This window comes from Netta rufina (assembly GCF_964035555.1).
Source record: "Netta rufina genome assembly, chromosome: 15".
Classification (NCBI taxonomy): domain Eukaryota; kingdom Metazoa; phylum Chordata; class Aves; order Anseriformes; family Anatidae; genus Netta; species Netta rufina.
Window position 1 is genome coordinate 16,990,570 of NC_140138.1, and position 23,835 is coordinate 17,014,404.

Consider the following 23,835-nt stretch of genomic DNA (forward strand, 5'->3'; position numbering starts at 1 on the left):
CACCGAGTGCACCCCTCTTCCCCTGCAAACAGCAGCTGAGACTTGCTGGAAGCTGCGCTTTAATCTGTGGTGGGCTCAGGAAGACAAAGACCCCGAGGGTTTTCCAGATAAATAGCCTTTCTTATCCTTTGGAAGCCTGTCAAAGACCTACTGTTTCCCTCAAAATAAAACACGATTAGAAGCACGTAGGGACCGTGAGCATCGCAGCGGCTGAAGGGGGGGGGTTCATGCAGGCAGAAGGACCGAGGAGCGTGTGAGGCAGAGCCTCGCAGCCCCGCACACGTCTGATCTGGAGGCAGACTGAGCTGCAGACTGCTTCGCTCCGTTTTTCCTTTCCAACATTTTCCACACCCTCCTGCCAAGAAACCTCAGCGAGCTGCCTGCCATGTCTGGCAAACGCTTCCTCCCGCACAGCCCTCCCCATCCGCGCACACACGCACACCGCGCCGGGGGGCCGCAGGGTGCTCACCCAGCTCCATCCTCACCCCGCACCAGGGCTGGGGCTCCTCTCACGTCCCCAGGAAGGAGAGACCTAGGGAGAGCTGGGGTGACCCTGAAACATTTTGGGTCCTCCACAGGCCGGCTCCCCAGCTCCCACGGGGTTTGGAAGCCGTGTAAGCCAGAGGGCTCGTGCCAAGGTTTACAGCAGATGAAGAGGAAGGCAGCGCGCTGGAAACGAGATAAGCGTTACTTGCACGTGCTTAGGGCTTTGTTGTAAGTGCAAAAAGGGGGTTGTGTCTGTGACACTGTTCCCATGTATCACACAGAGACAGCTCCTGGTCTCAGCTGCCTGAACTCTTCCCGAGGAGAAGGGATGGGGGAACACAATTTGCTGACCTTTACTAGGGTGACCCAAACCATTCCTTATGATTAAGCCAATACATTGCTCAGCCTGACGACCTGCAGAGTGGCAAGGCCATCCCTCTCCATCCCAGCCACCATCCTGCAGTATTTTAAACTCGTTCCATTCCAGCTGACCTCAAGGGGTTCTCCAATGAACCCTCTATCAAGGGCAGGGCCAAAAACGAACAACCTTAAAATTAAAACAGGGTCAATGAGGGCACCCAAAGATGACAAATCCCACAGCAGGCAGGCTCCAGGTTTATGGGTGTTCTTCTGCCCAGCATTTAGCATTGATTTCATATATTATTATTACATTCAGAATTGTCAAATATTGTGACATTTTTGTGAAGTTACGAATTTGTATCTGAGGTGCCTTGATTTTTTTTTTCTTTTATTTCCTGCTGTGTGAAATAGGAGGAGCAATAAAATCAAATTCTTGGAAACAAATGACAATTGTTTAACAGAGTCAAAAAAAATCCCAGCACCTCCCTAGCCTGCTTGTGCCACAGCTACTGCAGCACGGCTGCTCACACAGGTAGAACAGGCTCCAAGTCCGGACTTCCTCACTTTTATGGGTTTAAATTGGATCCCACTAGGTGTTTAAGGCCATTGTTGAACTGCTAACACATTCTGCAGCATGACTAACACCAACCGGGTTATTTTTTGTTCTTATTTGGCTTATTTTGGCTCCATCTGCCTGTCACAGCAGACAGGAGACGAGAACAGAGCAGCACAGTGCCAGGTGAGTGACAAACACTGCTCTGGATGCGGGCAGAGCACAATGAGAGTTCACCAGCTACTGTTATTGAAAAGGTGTAGGGACATGTGGCTACATTCCCTGATCCGGTGAGCAAAGGGGATGAAAAGAAAAAAGAAAAAAAAGAAGAACCACAGGGCACCGCCACAGAAGTTGAAGGAGCAAGGTGGCTACCCAGAAGGCTGGCTCCATCCCTCAGCAAGCAACTGCAGTGCCTCTGCTGACTTAGCTGGGCTCTTCTGCGTTTGCACCAATGGTCCTGAAAGCGATGCTTTGCTCCATGCTTCCAGGAGGTTGAGAAACCTCTTTTTTTTTTTTTTTTTTTTCCTCAGAAAAGCTACTGTCAGACTCTGGTCAATGGCACCCACTTAGCTAGCCAGAGTCTGGCAGCAGGACAGGCAAGCCCCAAAAGCAGGAGGCAGGCTGTGTATTATCAAGAACCCCGTGGAACCAACGCTTCCCCTTACCAGGAAGGATCTTTCGCAACTGGATGTCTCTGAATTATGGATTTGGGTGATTTCAGAACTCTCCCTCCGCGACCTCTTCCCTTCCTTGCCAGACTGTGTCTTCATCATAGAGGAGGCAAAGCGGGTCGGGAACATCACTAATGGCATGGAAAGAAGTGGGAGAGACTTCCCAAGAAATTCAACCACACAGCTGGTTCCAGGAGCCCCTCCCTGCACAACTGCAGCTCCCAAAGGACCCTGGAAGCAGCTGGCACGCTCATCCTACCTGGAATCTGAGCAGGACGCTCAAGCACTCCAACCTCCACGGCCAGAGAGCTGTCACCCCAGCAGCCACGGGCAAGCTTTTGGACAAACATACATCTGTACTCTTAGACAAATCTTCCTTAGTTCAATGTATCACCAAGCGTGCTTCAAAATGCTCCCTCTGCTCTCCCATTAACTGTCTAACAAGATTCCACATGGGGAGTCCTGGTAACTTACAGTGAGCAATTACTGCTTGCAGTTTCAAATTGGAAGCAATCAGCTACACAAGCCATCAGTCCACGTCTATTATGTGCACACACCCCAGGGGCTGGCACAAGCCACTGGACTTGGCATCCAAGGTCTCACAAGCTCTACTGGCACAGGAGAAGTCCGAATCTGTTCTCCTACCTATGTACTTGTTGGTGAGAGTTTACAGTATTCAGCTCAATAACACCATGATTTTCTTGCTAGGAGCCAGATCAGAATCAAGCTTCAAATATTTTTTCACAGGAGTCCTGAGAAGGCATGAAAAACTATTGGTAAGATATCTCTATTTCACATGTGGACACGGTGAAGCTGGCAGAATAGGAAGAACAGAAGAGACCTCTGAAATCAGTGAGTTGGAGCAGGCTGCCCTTCCATTTAACACTTCACAGTATTTGAATTTGGTATTACAGACAAAACACAGCCTGAATCATCAGGTCCCCTGATTACGGTCACACACTGTGGGTCCACTCAGCATTCCTGAAGAAGGCAAGGGGAGGTGAATCAGGGCTGGGAAGAAGGAAGACAGACCCAGATTCCTGGATCAAAGGCTAGCTCTGTCTGGCACAGCAATCAGTTCAGCCTTGGGTTACCTACCGATTAAATATTTACTGCTAAACAGCAGAAATATCGTATAACCCATCCGATCACAGGACTAATCCTCTAAAAATGACCCTCAAGATTTTGGCTGCCTCTTTAGCAACCTCAAAGACTGTATCAGCCTTACTTGATATCTTAACCAACTCTCATATAGGGTCCCATGATACATGGCTCTAGATGATCCTTTCCCAACCCACTTCAACACAAAAAGGGGACTTGGAAGATGCACTGAGCTTTGCCATTAGAAAAGGGATGGTTTCCTTAAACCTGCCTCCTGAAATCGTGGCATTAAATGATAATCTCTACTTTTTTTCCTTGCCTTTTATTTTGCTGATTTTCTAAATACATTTCCTTTCTAAGAGATACAGATGTCTCCGATACGGGACTTGAGGCTCAAGGCAACATTTGGCCTTTTTTGGTTTATTTTTAATCTCGAGATTTATGAGAGGTGGCTGACTCATGTTTTGGCTGGCAAAGCCAGACTCTTCTGAATAACTGCATCCTAGCTAGTTTATTAAGATCAGTTTTCCCACTTCTGTTTGAGGTGTTGGTGATGCCGTTGACTGCTGCAAGAAAAATGCAGATCTTTGCCTTGGATCTCAGGTAGGTGAAAGGCCAGACGTTTCCTTCTTCGATCCCAATTTCTGGCACGTGCATCCAAAGAGAAAGGTGCAGATATATCAAGTTTCCCAGCACCGCTCAGCTCTATCAGCTCATTCAAGCATCTCCTCCCACAGGACAGCTCCACCCTCAGCAAAAAGCAAGAAACCCTACACACACCAGGGCTACTGTGACTTGTTAAGTATGGTTTTGCTTCGCATACCCCAATTTCCTTTCCAGCAACGCACCAAAAAATTACTGAGGAAAGGGTTTGTAGCTGAGGAATTCAGTGAATGATTAACTCCATCCTGCCGATTAACCATTGCTCTCCATTCCCTCATGCCTTGCAGAAACCCCGCTTCCGGGTAGCGAGGCCATGCCAAAATCTGATATCCCGTTGGTTTTGCCTGTAGAGAGGTCAGGTGATACAGACGGTGCTGGCTTTGAGCTAAAAGACATTAAGGGCAGTAATGATTAATCCAGAGCCCCGGCACAAACTCATGGCGAAATGTTGTTCCTCCCGTCTGTCACTCCAAACTTCTCCGAACGAATCCTGCTTCCTGGAGGGCAGCACAGAGGAGCAGTCCCCACACAGGCAGGGCCTCCATGCACACCAGGAACAGGGTTTGGAGCAAGGACAGCTCTTTGCAAGGCACCAAAAGAACACGGTAACTAGGTGTTGCTCTCCTCACTCCAAACTGAACCACATCTAAGCCATGCTGTGCTGCATTTGGGGCTAGGACAAGACTGATTACAGCTCTCCCAGTCTGAAGATGCTCCAGAGCAGCGGCACCTAGATGTAATCCTGCACTCCCACTGTGACATCTTCGTGTCAGATCGGCCCCATGTGCACTCGCAAGCCCACGTTTATTGCATTCAGCTGCACCTCAGAAGCTCAGGGAAGGCTCAGGGCCTGGCTCTGACACACACTGCCAGTAGGACCGCAAGCAAGTCCCTCACTCCCTGCGTGCACAAAGCTTTTACATCCTTAACCAGCTGTAAAACAGGAAGATTTCCTTTTTATTTTGCCTCGTCTATTTCTATCACAAGATCCTGAGGATGAAGTCTGTTATTCTGCATGTCTGTGTATGGTACCCAGGACTATGAGGTCCCAGTCCTGACCAGGGCTCACAGCAGTACACACACAAATAACAATTTCCAGAGCTTTGGGTCTTTTCTGCAAGCCCACACATACCATGCAAGGTACCATGCCGCGGAGATACAACTGAGTCTCTGCACTTTAAACTGAGCTTTACATACAAATAGATGCCAGCACTGTTGATATGTCAGGAACTTACTCCACCAGCTTCTTCCTCATCATCCAAAGACCGGCAGTAGGTCAGAGGCCTGAAGGCCCTGTTCTGCTGTCAGGACAGAAAGTCTTTGGGCCCAACACTAAAAGTCCTGAAGTTCCCACTATAAGACGGGCTGTAAAATTTTACAGGCATCTGCTGAAAGCCACTTACTTTAACAGTCTGTCATCAAAGTCCCTAGCATAAAGCGCGACATGCGAGTAAATGGCTATTGTACACCCATTGCTAGGGCTGGGTTTCATCAATTAGTGGTGCTGAGTCCCTGTGCAGCCTCAGCCCGTGCACCAGAATAGATGTCTGCTGAGGCTGCTCAACACCAGGACCTCCACAACGCACTCAGGTCATAGCTAAAGTTGTATATTGAGAGCTGAAATATGTGGACTCCCAGTGTCCCAAGACCCAAAAACCTGTCCTCGCGGTATGAGAGTTGGAATATTTATTTCATGGGCTGCACACACTGGCAGCCAAGCAGGGTTCAAGAGCAGCCCTTGCTCAGCACAGCATGGTGCCCCTGGAAGGATGGGCAGGACTGACACATTGCTCGGCAGAAGCCAGGACCCGATGCTGCCAAGGCCAAGGCTCTCACCCATCTGTGGCCTGTGCAGAAACAGACTCACAAAGCACAAGTCACCCACGCTCTTCAGTTCTGTAGATTAATTCAGTGACATCAATCTGACGGGACTGTTCTCACAGCCACACCACACACACGGCTCTGTGCTGATGCTCTGCCACTCACGGCAAGCTCGCGTGCTCCTCAACGGGCTGTCAGCACCGCCTGCGCTGCCGCCAGACTGCCCGTGAGACAGGAAGAATTAGGACCCCGAGAACTTAAAAGAAACAAGTGTAGTAGTTGAGCTGCTGCCAGAAGGAGATCTGGGACCTATCCCTGCCACAGGCCTGTGTCTCATCTGAACAGTAAGCTCAAGGCTCCTGCTGGGGGCTTTTATTCCTCTAGATTCAATGAAAAAAAAAAAAATGCTGCTGCTGAAATGTGTTTCACATTGTAAAAGACAACCCCGCTCCCTCTGGACGGCCACACTCCAGGCTGCAGTGGCAGCAGCGCGGCCGAAACACGGCTGTTAGTGCCCTGCAGTCAGTTTGATTAGGCAGAGGATCAAGGCGTCCTCGCACTCCCAGTAGGAATACCGAAGCGCACCCCTAAGGAGGTGGGAAGGGGCAGTCTCCTCTCCCTGTAATCAGCCATCATTAAACAAACAACCAACAGCAGGGATCCCACAGTACGCGCCACAGCCAAGAGCTACTGACTGCCGCATCCCGGACCCGCACGGTGGCGGCAGGCCCAGCTCCGCAGCCCGAGGCTGGCAGCCGACTCGGCCCCGTGGTACGCCCAGCCCCAAACACAGGGCTCACAGCACCCCTACCCCGCAGCCGAGCCCGGCCTCATGGCGAGGTGTGCACAGTCTGGGGTCCTGCGTGCCCAGCAGGTGCCAACTGCTCATGGAACAGAGACCACGGTGGTGCAAGGCAGGAAAGGAGGTGGACACCCCGCAGTGGCTGAGAGAGGCTGCTTGCCCCAGACCTGCTGCATGAAGGCACCCAGGAGGGCTGCTCAGGGCCAAGGAACAGGGCTGGGCCATTAACACCACAGAGACCTTCTTGCCATGTCCCCTAAGGGGCATGGGGGATAGCACGACAGAGCCGGAGCTGCCTCACAGCTGCGTAAGATGGCTGCTGGCACGACAAAATGGCGCCCGGCCGAGGTAAATGGTGCCCGGCTGAGGTGGGGTGCTTGGGAGCAGCACCACAGAATGCAGTGAGGATCACAAACATGGCCAAAAGCCTGACATGTGGGCACAGATCGTCCTGTCCCAGCAGCACGGCTCTGGCCTTGTACAGCCACCTCTGCAACTTCAGCCTGGGGCTGCACTGCTCCTCTCCTCAGGCTGCTCCTGGTGAGGAAATCAGCCCCGTTCCCACGTCCTTCCCACGAGGAGCCCGCAGCCATGATCTTCTCGGGAGCTGGCACCCTAGAGCCAGCACGGACTTCATATTTGGGGCTAGGATGTTTGTTTGGGAAACCGATGGCACTGCCTTGAAGCTAAAATAAAACTGGACGGCAAACCAGACTCTTCTCTTTGCAGATGTGTTCAAAAGGAAAATGATGGCTACAGCAGCACAGCATGATCCAGCTGGCTCCAACACCTGCTGCACCGTACGCACCAGCGGAGCGCAAGGCTGTGTGCTTCGTTTGGGAGATGACAACAGGGTGGCACTGAGGCACGAGGGCAGGAGCAAGGTCACAAATAAACCACCAAAATGAGCAAAAGCCTGTGTTTTGCTGTCCTGCCCTGTACCTTGTTCGGATTGCAGAATCAGCATCCCGAGAGTTGGTACAGGACATTGTTTCACTGCCTTCTCACAAGGATGGCAGAGCACCAAGCAGTAGGAATTCGAAATCCAGGGCATCTATCCAGCAGCCACACATTTAAGCCTTCCACAAGCACTTAATTCCCATAAATAACCACTACAATACTCCCATGAGGCAAGGACGCATCAGCCCCATTGCTCAGACAGGGGAGACTGAGTGCAGCCGAGTCAATGACAGCCCAGCCCACGCAAGCAGGGTCAGAACTGAAAACAAAAGCAAGAAGTCCTGCTTTCCCCTGTGTTCCAGCTGTTAGACAACACTGCCCCCAGTAGCTCGGCTCTCTTCCCAAACTAAGGTATGCACTTCGATTCCCTGATTGTGGAGGGAAGAAGGACAGAAGGAGAAACAAAGCCTTAAGCGTGCTGTACACAGCCTCCAGGGCTGCTGCAGAACTTTGCAATTTCAGGAATTGCCTGGCAAGCCAATGCACAAAACACTGACTCCACTTTCATTTCCCCTCTCCTTAGGAGAGGACAGGAGTCGTCAGTGGGCACAGGGACAAAAAGGCCTCCATATTGTTGATCACACCAACCACCGGCAAGAGGGGAGGATTTGGGGTAGGGCTGCAGGCCCTCAAAAGGTCCAGTGCACTCCAATGACTTGTGAAGTGTCTTTCCTAAATAGCTAGAGAGTTTTGTGTCCTGCGGGGGTGTTGGAGATTATTTTTCAAATGTAGTTTCCTCTCCGATTCTCTCCAAAGTTATGGGATCATGCTACAGACTTGGAGTTGTCAAAGTTAATCCAAAGGAAGCCAGAATGTAGCAGCAGGCCTTGCTGGCTTGTTTTACAGATTGGATGACTAGCTGTAATTAACCTTTTAAATGCTGCAAATTCTAAATCATGCTGGAGGGCAATCCTCCAACCTGGCTGGCTGCATAATATGGGTCACAGCACTCAGCACAAAAAAAAAACAATGCAACTTAAATGGTTGGTTGTATCAGATGCAATCTGCGAGTGTGATCAGAAACTAAACTGTCCAAGGACAGTGACATTACCACCCTTACCATTTACCCTCTTGCAAGCACTGGAGAGGCAGAAAGCTTTTCAAGAAATTACTTACTGCTGGATGCAATGACTGAAAGCAGGGGCAGCTGCAAGGGCCAAGGGCCTCAGAGTTCAGGCTCTGACTGTCATGCTACTGGAGTTGTTTTGTCTTGTATGAAGTAAAAAATCAAGAACTAATGATGCTGTTGGCACTCCCTGTAAAAAATGGGGTGTGTCTTCTTTCTAAATTAAAACTTGGGAATTGTATTCTGTCGGTCTAGCAGAGCCTCAAGTACCACCCAAGCTTTGTTTCCATGGTCCTGTCCTAGTATGTTCTGTGCCCTACAACAGCTTTATTGCACAAAGTGGCAGCATTTTTTTTCTCCTTTTTCTTAAGGAAAGCCTTTTCTTACTGCTGGTGTGAACCCAATCCACCACTTATATTAGCTACCACAAGTTTTCTTAATGCAACTGAAAGACTAACAAAGTCTGTCAGCCCCTTCTAGCTTTTGTCTTACTACCTTTGTTTTGTCTTCACTCGCTTTTCTTAAAGACTTCTGATACAAATTTTGTACCGATCTATGCAATCAAGGGTTGCAAATCTAGACAAAGTTCAGGACATGAAGCCAATGACTTCATGTTTTCCCTCTGTTGGAGTAAAATAACGTTCCCACACTCTGATAGAAACCTTTGATCTGCACAGATTTAATTCATTACTTATGAATTTCTGGCCAATGTCACTGCTCATTTCAGTGGCTCTCTACTTGCAGTCACCTCCTGTGTCTAGAAGGACACAGGAACCTCCCCCTACTCCCCCACTTTTTTTTTTTTTTTTTAATACTGTGGTGAAACAGCTGAGGCGGGATCCCGACTAATGGATTCACAAACTTGTTGCTTATGTAACAGTTCTCTTCTAGAAAATCACCAAGGTAGCAATAATGAGCTGTCCTCTAAAACTGCTTCGCAGAGGGCTGGTCAGGAGCCAAGATATTTTTCCAGTGGAAGCTCTACTCCCGGGGAATCACCCTGCCTGCACAATCCACAGCCCTTGGTCAAGACCCGTCCCTTCACTATGTCTGCACAGTGCCTGTCCTATGAGATCCCAGAAGTGGTCCAGCGATACAAAATAATAAAGGTGCCAGTTGATTGCTCTTTCCATATCCCCGTCTGAAACTCACTCTTTCCAGAAGACTTTCCAACTCTTTTCATCTGGGGTGAAATACAGCTCTGCCGAGGGCCAGCTCCATGCCGTGGGCTGCACACTACGCTCACTGCGCTGCTGCAGGCAGAGCGAGGAGCCTTTCACGATGCCTTCCCAATGCTCCTGTGCAAGGATCTGCCTGTGGATGTCAAAACATTGTCCCCAAATCCCTGTCCTTCTCTTTCTGATGAAGAAAGCCAGCTTACGCAGAGGTGTCTGAGGGCGCAAAGAGTACAGCTATACGCAGCAGATGTGGTTGTAACACTTGTCTTGGAGACTCTCTACTCTGCATCTCGTTGCGGTTTCTGACTGTTCCCATAGCTCTAAGCCCTGGGAGAGGAAATGCGGCACATATGCTCTGTGCTGGGAGCACGCATCACAGGATGGGGCCCACAATTATCTTTTTATCACCCCATGAACAACCTGGCACTGGCTAAAGAGCCCGGCTCAGATGGTTCTCCCTGCTCTCAAACAGCTCCACAGCCTCTGCACGTGAAAGCCGTGAAGCAACAGCACAGAAGCCACCCATGAGGCAAAACCCACCAACATTCATTCCCTTTCTGACAGTGCTCCAGTCCCTGCTAGCAGCAGGACAGGGGGTGCTGGCACTGGGCCCCATGCACGGCACAGGGTGCTGGGCCCCCACCACACACGGTGCTGGGCCCGTGTGCCAGCACGGGGGTCCTCCCGTCAGAAACGTGGCACATGGGAGCGTCAGCAGCGGAGACGGGAATCGAAACATCTGTTTTATCCAGGCCACGCTTGGAAAGGCTAAACTGCATTCAGCCCTTAAAACGTAACCAGCCCAGCTGTGAGGCAAGCCGATGAACACATGTACAAAAATAGCCACTTCTGGAGTACTCTTTCAAACAACGTGAGTTTGCCCTACGAAAATAAATACATTAAAAAGAACAATGTTTTTTTCGGCTCTTAGAGGGACCCGTGTGCTCACATGGCTGTGGCACGACACCGGGATCCCTCTGGCTTAGCCCTGCATTCCTCGCACACCCCTGCTGCCTGACAGCTCCCAGCCCCGGACCTGCCTGCGGCACAGCACGAGCACAAGGTCCTGGTGGGACCAGGCACAGAGGCTCCTACCAACCTGACCTAAACCAAAACCCGCACGCTTTGGGCCGGACTCACTCCACCCCCTTCCCGAGGCGTGGCTTTGAGAGAGAAACTAACAGCTTTGGCCAACGCAACAGCTCGGCCGGGCTCTCGGCTCTGCTTTCCCAGGCTTAGCTGTTCCCCGGGTCCCTCCCTCAGGAGGACTCAACCCACACCCTAGATCCTCTTTTTAGAGAGCCACTCCCACCTCTCCGACATGGAGCATTTGCTGCTGCAGAACCTATTTAACCCATTCCCAGCACAACCAGTGCCCCTTGACCAGGCAGGGAAAGATGTTTACGGAATCCCATCCAAGTCCCCACACAAGGGAAAGGAAGCAGAGGCTCCACCGCCCGTCTCAAAGCTGCAGAGAAAAAATGCTCTTTTGCTTCTGGGCTCTGCAGAAATCTTTCTCCCTGCTGGAGGAGCCCAGAGCAGCGTGGATGCTGCAGGAGCCAGGGCCGAGGTACTGCCAGCAGATGTTGCAATGAGCAGTGAGGAGGCGACCGCGGGGATCTGCGAGCACCATCAGCGGCTCTGCTTGGGAAGCGGGCACACGTTCCACCCGAGGCTACAAACTCCACCCTGGAAATCAGTTTCAAACCAGCAATTAGATCTCACAACTTCATCACAGACATGCAAAGTAGTATTTCACCGAGGCAAATGTGGTTTTGATACGAGTAGCTGTCTGCATAAGAGGGCAGAATGCAGGTTACCCGGCTAGCTAGAAGAAATAAGGGCATGGGATGCTGCCCAGGCGCACTTCCAAATGAATAGGAAAGGACTGGCTGAATCCTGGCTTGAAGCCACAATTCGTGTCACTACAGATTGCCCCGTAGGCACATCAAAACCCAGAGCTGCTGCGGGCCATCTGCTGTCGGTCGGGTCGGCACAACCTCCTGATCTTGCTGCAGCAAAGACCAGAGCCAGCACCTCCAGCACCACGGCTCCAGGGCTGGAGGCAGAGCAGGACCCAGTGTTAACACTCGTGCACCCTGACTGAAAAATGCCCTGGGTGGGAGATGCCCTGCTACGAACTGAACACTGTTTCTCCTCCATCAAGCACTGCTAGCAAACCAGTCTGTCACACTATCTCACCGCAGGTTTCCAATTAAATTAAAAATGACACTGCATCAAGGACAACAACTTATACCACATCTGAAGCTTCCTCTCTGATCTCAGTTTATTAAAGTTTTTACTAGGCTTGATGCCGGGAAGCCAAAGAGATGTGCTTGTTCCTAACCTGAGCGGAACTATTTTTACTGTCAGACAGGCAGGGAACAGCTGACTCCAGAACACTGCTTAGCTTGTTCTGATTATATCTGTTTAAATTCAGTGGTAGCACATCATTAAATTGATGCAATCTTTTGGGAGAAGAGGAGCAGTTGGAAAAGTGAGGACAAAATCTGTTTACTGGTCACAGTTCCTATAATTTACCACAAATGCTATGGATGGTCAACTTGGATGTTGCTGAACCTCTTCCTGACCATAGTTATCCTTTAATGGGAATGGTGGCAATCGTATATTTTTGCTCGCTGTGCTCTTTGCAAAGCAAAAACCCATGTTATGTTTCAATTTGACGTTTTTAGTTTTGGCAAACAGAGACGCCGACACAGATTCAATGTTTAAGCAAACAACAGCCCTTTGATAAGAAAAACAAGCTAATTGTTCAGTGCAAACGTGGGTTAAGGACTAAGGACCGGGGAGGTCTGAGGTCTCCTGTTGGCCAGGCAGCGACAAGCGGCAGGGCGTGTAGGTGGCAGAAGCTGCGAGGGGAGCGCGGCCGGCAGCTCTGCAGCTCAGATGTCGCTCGCCAGGCCTTCAGCTTGATCTCAGCAAGACCCCTGTGAGAAGGGTGGGCAAAAAAAATTTAAAAAAAACTTTTCTGAACAGCAACAGTGCCTCGGGTGCTACCCACCAGCAGAGCTGCCAACTTCACACCGTGGAAGGGACAGGAATGTTCTTTTTGAGCCCGGCAGCGACTGCCCAAACCCTGCTGTTGGCTATAGGGGGACTATTTCACAAGTGCCGTGTCCCCCTCATAAGAGTGAGAACCTCCGTACAGCTCCCAGCTGGGAGAAACATCTGGGGACATGTGGGGTGAATACATGCAAGACACGAAATCAAGCTGAACTGCAATGATCAATCAAAAGACAACAAAGCTTGAAGAAATGAGAAAAGGATGACGCAGAGACCTAGCACGGAAACCACAGCGTGGAAACTGCGGCATGACGAGAGAAAACAAGGGATTCCATTAAATGGCAAGCAGGGAGCGAAGCATCAACAAACCAGATGAGTCTGTTCCAGCCCACCTTCCGATCAAAGGATTTTCTGCTTAACCCCCCTGTACAGGACAGTGTAACGAAGCAGCTGGGTGAAACCTGAGAGAGACCTGGAGGGGACTTGCCAGCAGGAGGAGAAAGGCAGGACTGGGCCCGCACTTCCACTCCAATGGGGAAAAAGACACAGATAGATTGAGACACCACCAGTAAACTTTAATATCGCAGGAATTAGGAGAAAAATCAATGTAAAAACAGTATCAGGAAAAAAAATAAAATAAAATAAACCAGATGTCAAAGAAACCGCGAAACACAAGGCGAGCACTGCCATGATCCTTTCTACTAATACCAGAAGTTATCACACCCCTGTAATGTCTCCGTGGTGTACAGGGGAAGGAATTACTGCTCCAAAAGCTCCCCTGCATTCTCCAGGGTAGGGCCCTCCAGCTACTGAGATCCCAGGGCAAAGAATTGAGCCACAAGCAGCATTGAGGTGTCTATTTTATTGCATTTGCCAAGGAGCAGGAACACCTGCAACCACCACCCCTCCGGTGGATGCCTTTTCTTCTACTACATTTTTCACCACCAGCAAAAAACGGCCAAGGTTTCCAGGTAAACTTCTCAGTCATGGGATCAGCACTCAAACTTCCCTGAAACTGAAGGAAGCAGCATAATAAATAACCCGAACCTCATGCTCATGCCATTGCTGTGATGGCATCACGGTGACACTTCACTAACACCAGAAACCATTAGGCTCTGATGGAATAATACAGAATTGCCTCCTTGTTTGGTGCTTTAATTGCATTTACAACTTGCTTACGTGATTGGTTCCTTCCACGGGCTGAATGAATCTTGTTTGCAAAATATTTATCTAGCACCTCATTTGGGCCTTTTTCCCCTCCAAAATTCCTTACAGAAGAGAAACACAGCCTTCTTTTCACTAGGGATACGGCTTCTTATGAGAATGACATTCCAAGTTATTTACGTTTTTTCTAGAAACAGAAGTTAATCTATTTTGCCTTTGTAGACTGGACGGCATTGTACAGACACTCTGCAGCTTGTGGTTTTACTTGAACTGGATTTTAGTTTTAATTGGATTTTTTTTTCCAATAGCTTTTGAAGACACCTTGAGCTTTGAAAAAGCTTTTACTGAGTCATATAACAATACCAGAATCTACTGACCATTGCCAACTCTTGCAATTTAAAGACTTATTACAGACTGTAGGTTCTTGAATCACGAAATCTGTTTATTTTTAGAAGGTTTGCTTAGGTGAAGTCACCAGCTGGGCAGCCTAACCCCAGGACTCCTTGCCAAATCTACAAAAACAAATAAACAAACAAAAAACCCCCCACATTGGGTTTTGGATGAAAGTTATGAGCCCCCAGCCTGCAAACCTTACACGGGCGTGTGGCAATAGCAGAGTCACTCTGATATTTTTACCTTCTCTTTCTTACCCATCCACAAATAGTGCTCCACAGTAATGAGGGAGGAAAAATAAGGGACTTTCAGTCTTACAAATTGAGATTCGAATCTCCACTTCAAAACTACCGTGATACTAAAGAGATACCAGAAACAGTCAATATTTGCAGGGGAAAGTCAGAAAATCTTTGTGAGGTTTATTTCCAGCTGAGGAACGAAAGAGGCGACACCGTCTCATGAAACAGCCAGGTCTGAAAGTGAACGTGAGCAAAACCCGGTAGCCCTGAAAGCAACGCATCTGAAAAGAGATCAGAGCAGAACATTTCTCAGATGAGGAATCTCAGAAGTGCAAACGCTGCCACTTGAAGCTCAGTTGAAACTGTGCTCTTGGAGCACAGTTTTTACATTGCACACTGCAGACACTTTGGAAAAAAACAGGCTCAGCTCCTGCCTCCAGCCTGCACTTGGAAAGCCCGGCTGCAGCAGCGGGCTGGGGCCGACATCGCCGCTCGGTCTGCCTGGACACTGCTCCCATTACGGCTGCGAGCAGCAGGGCTTATTTCCCTAGTGATTCCTCCACGGGGCATTTCTTCTGTACTCATAGTAACAGCGCTGCCGAAGTTGGCATTTTGTTTTTCAGAGTTGCTAGGTCCGCGATGCCGGATACAAGAGGAATTCATTTCCTAGGCCTTACTTGCACAGTGTGGCACGCTGTCACGTTTGCTTAGTGCAACCGCTGGCACACGCCTGCTGCAGAATTAGGGAGCTTCAGTGATGGTAATTTTCTGAACTCTGCCTTCTTAAAGGCTGTTTTCATTTCAGGGTAATAAAGCAGCAATATTTTGTTGAGATATAATTTTTTTCCTCCAATGAGAGGACAGGCAGCAAATTATTAAAAGCATTATTTACCTAATTTAATGGTGTTCAATAAAAGAAATATGAAATACGTAGATAAAAGCGGTTGCATAACCTCACTCTGTCATGAGCCAGCGTCCCTCTCACCCCAACCAAAATTCATCTGCAAATCTTTCATGGCTATAACAGCACCCTAAGCACACCTGCCTTCTTTCTCATTGCCAGGAGATCAACCAGGGAAGTAAACTGCTCCCCAGAGGACACCTGCGTGCCACTGCAGACCACTTCAGCACATCTTCACCAGTCACTAGAAGATTACCAGCACGTTTTTTCAGCTGAGCTGTGACTACACGCACCAGACGATCAGCTGGCTGACAAGGGACTTCACCATCCGTCCACTACAGGCTGATGGCCCTTCCTCAGCGGAGCAAAGCTCTTCCCGTAACCTTAACACACTGTTCTCAACAGCACTGTAAACAGTTATCTCCGCATTAAAAATGGAAGAAAACATCAGTAATGCCACCCTGCAGTTTCAGTCGATTTGCTTTAGTAGCTTCCCGCTTCCCACACTCTGGACACTTTTTGTTGACCTGCCCAAGCTTTATGTCTACCTTCAATTTGTCATTGCATGACAGGATCCAATCCTAAATGGTCTGGGAGCTTTTATAACTCAACACCTCTGAACAACAGTAACATAAGCAGTCTCAAACACTTACTACCAAAATTAATAAGCCTAGAAACACACTGTAATAACCCCAAATCCTTAAGCAGCCAAAGGAGCAAGCTATCACAGGCAGTCTTCAGAAGGCTCCTCGACAAGTGACCAGCAAAGCCCTGGCACGTTCCAGCTCTGCTGCGACAGCACATTCACCCTCTGGAGCAGCAGATCCAGAAGTCTAACTGACAATAGATAATGCAACCTCAGAAAGCCCTAGATAAAAGTCAGCCTCTCCCAGTTAGGGACTTTCTGCACGGAACAATGGTTTTCTTTGGAAAAGTCCAAATACATCACGTAAGTAAACACTTGGAAAACACCTCATCTGCTGGACATGCAGGTTGTGTGTTTTCCTGAAGTTACTCAAGATGCATCTTGCCCATTTAATGTCTTCTGTGGTATTTATGACTTCTGCAATATTTGTCAATCTATATTGACACTACAAAGTGGAAACTTAGAAGAGAAAAGCAGACCTTAAACTTATTGAAATACCAGCAGAAATTAGTTCAAGGGAGATTCTTCTATCATGCCGGACCCTACGTCATCTTTCCTACATGAATCACTCAAAGCTTTTGCGTCCTCAAGAAGAGGAAAGTTACTCCATATATAGAGCAAATTTAGATTGAAAAAAAAAAAATACAGAAAAAAAAGAAAAGAAACAAACCCCACAACTTTTACCCTTGCTGTTTTTCACATCACACAGTAACTTGAAGGGACTGCGCATACGGAGTGCTCCAACACCCCTCCAAGACCTTTGGGGTTGGTGTTCCCAGAACAGGACACAAGCACAGCGGTCACCCCATTCTTGCACTTTTATCATAGCATTTTGATTTGAACTTCTGAACAGAGTCCTTTTAACTTGCTGCGAGCAGAACAGCCTTTAAGCCACATCCAGCTGCTCATTTCATGCCACAGCTCCCCCCTTACCATTCCCTTTCACCTCGCAGCCCCCAGCACCACAAACACCCCCGGCTCCCCTGGATATCCCCACGGGCAGCTCTTGTCCCCACCACCCGGGGGGGGGTCTCCAGGAGGGTCTCACTCCCCCCAAAAGGCCACCAGCACTCGGGGGGCGGCCACATTAGGTGGGACCAGCCCCTGCCCGCACACCCCCAGCTGCGTGCGGGGGCTCCCAGCACCCGTCCTCCCCCCGTCCCCCAGCACCGTGCCGGCCACCAAGCTCCGTCTCCCGGAGCCCGGCAGCACCGCAGCCGGGCTCAACTTCCCCGGGTGTCCCGGTGCCGTCCCCCCGCGGTACTCACAGGGCCGTGGCGGCCGGGGGGGCTCCGGGGGGGCGCTGCAGCCCCCGTGCCGAGCAGTTGGCGATGCAGGCGGCGCCGGGCCGGCCGTCGGTGCAGGTACAGTCGGCGGCGCAGGGCTGGCAGGAGGGGGCCGGGGGTGGTGGTGGTGGGGGGGGAGTGGGGGGGGTCCTGCCGGCCGCCAGCCCCCCGCACAGCAGGGAGCAGAGCAGGCACCAGCCCGAGAGGGGCAGCAGCGCCGCGGGGACGCCATGTTTGCGCTGTGATCCAGTGTCTCCATTTCCAAAAGGCATCTCTCCCTACGGGCATGGCATGGCCCCGCACCGCCGCTCCCCCGGCCCGGCCCGGCCCGGCCCAGCCCGGGCCCGGCCGAGCTTTGCTTTGCTTTGCTTTGCTTTTTTTGCTCCGCTTCTCTCCTCGCTGTCCCGCTTCGTCCCGGTCCCGGTCCCGGTCCCGCTCCGCCCGGCTCAGCACCCCCCGGGCATAGCGGCCTCCCCGCGGGGCTGCGCTGAGCTCCCACCGCGGTGCCCGGCCCGGCCCGGCCCCGCTGGGTTCCCCTTGCTGCTGACAGCCCCGGCTCGGCTCGGCTCGGCTCGGTTGGGCTCGGCTGTGCCGTGCGCTCCGCCCGGGCCGCGGCCCCGCCGCCTCCCGCTCCGCCTCCCGCCCGGCGGAAACCCGGCGCCGCTCCAGCCCCGGCCGCCCCCGCCCCGCCCGGCCCCGGCGCCGCCGGGAGCTCTGGGGGGGGGGGGAGCTGCGGGGTACGGGGGTGCTGCAGCCACTGCCCCGGGCACGGAGCCCCCGTTCCCTGCTGGGGCAGCCGGGGGTGTGCTGCTGGAAGGGCCCTCCGGCACCCCTGGGTGCCCCCCCTGCAGCTCTGCCTCCCCCCGAGGGCAGCACGGGGGTCGCCTGCCCCTGGCTGTGCGCGGTGCTGAGGGGTCACTGCTTGGTGGGTTTGCATCCTGGCCGGGCTGCAGGGTGTGTGTTACACACCTAGGGCACGGTGGTAAAATTGGGGGGTGGTGGGGGATTGGGGGCAGGCGCTGCCCGGTGCTGTAACGGGGACATCGGGCTTCCAGTGCTGCTTGTGTGTGTGTGTGTGTGTGTGTGTGCAAAGCGTGGCCCCAGCCATCAGCCGAGGAGGATGGACAGCTGCTCAGATAACGCGTGGAATGGAAGAAATGATTGCTTTTGAACTGCTCGCCGTCTTCAGTGCCGCATCGCTTTGGAAAGCAGAGCCATCAGCTCCTGCCCAGCAGGGATTGCTCGGAGCGTGGCACCAGGCTGCTGAGAAAGGCAGAGGAGCCTGGGGGGAAGCAGCGGGCAGGGGCCTGCCCCCACAGGCCAAGAGGCTGGGGAAGGGAAATTTGAGGGGCTTGGACCCAAAGGTGGTGCAAAAAGTCCTGCACATCCCCCAGAGCCAGGTGTTACTGAGCTCATGGATGAAGTGCCAGCCAAAGACACTTTCTCCTTGGAAGACTTGCAGATCTGGACAAGACTTTCAGCAGGGGTTTTGCTAAATAAGAACAAGAGCATTTTGCCTATAAACTTTTTTTATTTTTATTTTTTTTTAATGCAACTACATTACTTCTTGCAGCCCTTTGTACCTTTTAAAATATTTACACGTAACATTTAAGTTCAGCACAGGAAATCGCAGCTCAGCCCTGCTGTCAAGCATGCGAGTGTGCCCACAGGAGCCCCTGGGACTGCCCGCGTGCACAGCTGAAGCCGCAGCTGAAGCCAAGTCTGTGCAATCACAGCTGCGGCAGCAATTGCCATCTAAGAAATCCTGCTCTCAGGGAGAGGGGCTGGCTGGATGACAGGCAGTCACTCACCTGGAGAGGTGTCACACCCCTTCACCAGCCAGCTGCCCAGGCAAAAGGCCCTTTGTTCTTGTCCATAAGCTGCCTGCAAAGCACAGCGAGGCTGGCCTCCTGCCCTGTGGGGGCTGCCCGCTTGCTGGGGGGCTCTGTCAGCTCTGGGGCTCAGGAAATCTGCCTGGCAGCTTTCTGAGGAGCAACCACAACAGAAGGGGTGGGATAAGAGGTGCTGGCTGTCCGAGCATCTGAACGGCGTGAGCAACAGGGAGCCAGAACAATTGTTTGGGGTGGTACCAGGCAGATGATGTGAGCCTGAGCCTGCTACCACTGCTGTCCTTCTTCTCTAGGGACTGACCTGTATTAGCTGGGGTTCTGCATTTCCTCGTCCAAATGCTGTACGAGCCTTAAATAAGAAGCCTGACAGTGTCTGATTTCACTCCTTGGCATGGTGCTTAATGTATGTGAGAATTTACTTTCTGAAAACATTTTGTGCCTTTTGGACTTGAAATCTACTGTAAAGACACATCGTCTTCTGCGTGATGTATTGTGCCCAAAATAGCTCAGCGGTTACTACTTCCTCATGTGACTACCATGTATTTATTTCCGCTCCCTCAATTGTAAATTGCTTTCTGTTTTTCTTCCCTAATCTTCTGCACTGATGTCCATATTTCTTAAGATAACAGCGAGGAGAAAATGTCAGCAGATTAGATCACTAATGTAATCCAGCGGATGTAATGAGGTTAAGGGCTCTCCCCCAAACGCTGGGGCTGCCAAGCTGTAATGAGGGCAGCAAACAAGGAAATAATTGAGTGAGTGGGAAAAGAGACAGCAAATCCTGATCAAGTTGCAAGACAACAATTTGTTCACATTGAACCATAATTCTTGATCTTGGAGGAAGGTCTCATTGCTGAGCTGGGATGGATTTTAAAACGCAGACTGCGGAAAATCATGGAAGTGGAAAATGTACTCGGGGGCCGGGAGGCTGTTGCTCACTGCGAGGCGGGGAAGGGCTTCTTGTGGGGACGGGATTCTTCTGGTCCCTCCTCCTGGCAGGAGGATGGAGAGTTTCTCAATACTGTTTACTCGAAGTAGAATTAAAACCCAACTCAGAGGGTGTTAATTCTCCCTGTCCCAGCAGCAATGCAGGCTGAACGCACCCAGCACAGCAGCAGACACGCTGTGGTCAGCAGAACGTGACAGGGCTGCGGCCAGCTGGGATTGTCCCCGCTGCCTCCAGCCAGAGCCCAAAGCTCCCCAGATGTCTGCGGTGGCACCGACGGCCCCAAGACCCCACCAGCAGCACACAAACGCCGTACCTTGGCTGTGGTTCAAAGAAGGCAGGAAAATAGCCTCCTCCTAAACTTCTGCCCCCCTTGTCACAGCCTTCGGGCCCTTTGGAGGGCAGCTGTGCTAACGTATGGCCACGTTGCTCATTTTGCCATTATTTCCCTGCTTGCCCTCAGTAGATGTCCAGGGGGTAAGAGCTTCCCACTTGCCGTTACCCGGGACACGAGTACCTCCGAGGAGATGAAGATTTCCATTTCTCCAGGGGGAGGGAGCTGCCTCCATCCCCGCAGGTTGTTGCTTTGGGGCTGTGTTCCACACACAAGTGTTACAGCCAGTCCTGCGAGGGGCAACCTGCAGCGACCCCCAGGAAAGTCACCTCCTGCCCCCCAGGCCTGGCTCCTGCTTTGCCTGCCAGCACAAGCTCCCCAGCTGCTATCCACGACCAGATGACTGCAGCCAGCCTCCTCATGCTCCACTGCCTTTCATCCAGACACAATACTTCTGCTTGCCTAGAAGGCCCGGGGGAGAGGACAGCTGAGCTGTTATCCTCTGTTATATCACACTTGCCGCCACTGATCTACATTTGTTCTCCTTTTGCAGGGCTCTTTAGCTGACTTCATATCATGAGGCATAACTGCTGGTCCAGTGCCTTGGTGCGGTGATGCTGAGACCTGTGACAGACATTCCCTGGCACCAGCTGCTCCTCTTGGCACCTTTCGGATAGGGCTGAAAATTAAAGGCAAGGAACTCACCACCTCCATGGTGTTGGTGCAATAAATCTCAGCCTGGGTGCCTCCTGCGTGGCTCAGCCCTGCTGAGAGCTATGGGGGGCGCGAAGCACCCCCTGGGCGAGCCGAGAGTGGGCGCCCCCCCCAAAAAGCATCCTCCGGGCTGGAGCTCTGCGCTGCGGCTGCTCCTCGGCTGGGTTTGGTTTGTGAACGCGTGGCGCCCTCTAGTACCGCCGGGCTGCCCTCCTCCCAGCCTTCATCCTCGCTTAAAAAAAAAAAAAAGGAAAAAAAAAAAAAAAAAAAAAGTGAAAAAAGCCTGCAAGGCCCCACGAGCAGATGCGCACTACAGCCAGATGCAAAGGGAGCTCAGACAGACAGGCACCCTGTCTGTCCCTGTCTGTGACACCGCACCGCTGAAGGTCCCAGCTCCTGCCCTCAGCCTCCCCCTGCACGGCTGCGCACCCCAGGACAGCACCAGTCCCTGCTGCCTGCACCTCGCAGCCCGGGACCATGTGGGGTGGTTAGTCCTGGCTCAGCCACGGGGAGAAAGGGCATCTTAACCCCTATCCCAAACATATTTAATCCACGAGGGATGAATTCAGCAGTGATCTCCCTGTCTGAGGGCTCCCAGCTGCCAACCTGCACTTGCTGGGTATGGGATGCAGCAGACAAGGTCAGGATGTGTTGGCCTGGCCCTGCTGTACTGACAGCACGGTGCCCACAGCTAGGTGGGATCCATGGTGTCCCCCAGCTTCTCCTCGGGTGCCTGGAAAAGGGACCCCCTGTCCCGGCTGTCCTCAGGGTGATGCTCGCCAGCGAGGCACGGGGCTGTCATTTTGTGCGGGGTTTTCAGCTGCACGAGGCTGAGCTGAGTCAGCAGTGCCAGCACATGCCCCCGTTGGGCTTATTCCGGATGAGTTTTGTGGGCAGTTTCAGCTCAGGAAGTGAATTTATTCACGCTGATCATTTTCATCCATTTGACATAGCGTGAATGCAAACCAGAGCCGAGCGGTTTCAGTGACAACGCTTTCTGCTCAGTAACTTAATTGGTGGCGATTCTGGTTTTATTTACCAAACGCTCTTTCAAAGCAAACAAAATGTCATGATTCCTCTCTCAATAGGTTTTGAAGCTCCAGGCTTTTGCAGCTCAGGGGATGCTGCTGCTGAGCACGGGCTGGCCACGGGCACAGGGTGCAGGTGCCCTGGGCAGTGGCACCGGAGCTGACCGTGGGACGTGACCTGCACCCATCCAACCTCAGCACAGCTCCCCCAAACCACTGCTGTTCCCGCTCGTTGTTAGAGCAATGCTGGTGTCCACACACCATTAGGAGGCATCTCAGTGCTGGGGCTGGTGTTTGTAATTGGGGCAAATTCAGCTGGGTGAAAAGCCAGGTAGGGGCTGGAGCTGCTCGCTCCCTGCTGCAGGGGCCTTAGGAAGCGGTCTCCCCTCTTGTTGCCCACTGACCCCCACTGGTCCTGGCATCGCCCTCTCTCCCTTCTCATGGAGTAATTTACACAGAAGGACAGAACTGAATCGGGAGGTCAGCAGTGCAGGGCACATCCCCGTGCACATGCATCCCCCAGGACCACATCTGCAGGTGCTCCCGCAGGCCCTCTGCCTCAGCCTCCCTTGGCAGCAGGCTTCCAGTTACACTTGTGCATTTGAAAACTTGGGAAAATGTGATTTTTTTTTAATTTTTTTTTTTTTACTCAGATGTTCCTCAAAAGCTATTGCCTTTTAATGCGATGATGCGAATAAAATGACTCTGTGCTAATTAGTGCTGATGAAGCTGAAGCCAGAGGGCAGCCAGCGGAGGCAGAAATGTGCATTCAGAGCCTTTGGACTTGCTGGATTCTGGTGAAGGCCAGGAACTGGCAGCCCGGAGGCTGTTCTCAGAAGGGCTGGCAGGGAAGGATCCGCTGCACCACAATGGGATTGCTTTTGAGAAGCCAGCTTGCAGAATTCACTTGCCAGCAGCTTTTTTTTGCTGTGAATTGGCTGTAGCTGGTTGCATTTGGCTGTGCCTCGCTCCATGCCTTCCCCAGGCAGGCCTGATCACTTACACATGTGCGCAGCTTTTCAGATGTGATTAGTCCCTCTGATTGCAGAAGGACAGCTAATGCAAATCAAATTGCTTGCAGACAAAATGTTTGCAGGACCAGGACAACCCTTAGCTTTGTTGGGGAAGAAGATGTTTCCAGCAATAAAGAAGAAACGCTTTTAAACAAAACAGGAAATTGTAAAATCACAGAAGATGGTAGGCAAGAAGATGCCGGCTGAGTGGCTCTATCGAAGCTGATTACATTGCAGAGCTGAGGGTGCCTTGAAACGCCTGGCTCTGGGCTGCTCATGCTGCTCGCTCATTGTCATCTTCAAGATAAAACTAATTGCCCAAACTTACTGGAGTTTTGCTGGGTGGAAGTGCTAAGCCTTCCTCAGAAAACATTAACAAACATTATTAAAGCTCTGAGATGCATCTTTGTAGCCCAGATTATTAATTAGTTGGAGCAATGCCACCTGCTGACAGCTCAGACCATGAGGACTCATTGCAGGTGCGTTGCTCCTGGGCTGATAGCTACAGCCTGGTGCTGCCTGCCTCTGGTTGGTGACCTGCCACCCCTTAGCCCTGACGGGTGGCTGAACGAGCCTCAGCACAGCCCTGCACCTCCCTGGTGCTCAGCTCTGCCCCTGCCAGCTCGCACAAAC

The 23,835-nt window shown here is 51.6% G+C and overlaps 1 protein-coding gene across 1 annotated transcript in view; it reads right to left on the minus strand.

Moving 5' to 3' along the window:
* The window catches only part of PKD1 (polycystin 1, transient receptor potential channel interacting), an 82,495-nt gene extending 64,755 nt beyond the window's left edge, over nt 1-17,740 (minus strand). The window contains exon 1 of the mRNA XM_084296061.1: nt 17,300-17,740. Within this exon, the coding sequence (XP_084152187.1) occupies nt 17,300-17,589 (290 nt within the window). The 5' untranslated portion in view covers nt 17,590-17,740. The remainder of the gene's footprint in view (nt 1-17,299) is intronic.
* Nucleotides 17,741-23,835: the final 6,095 nt, after the last annotated feature.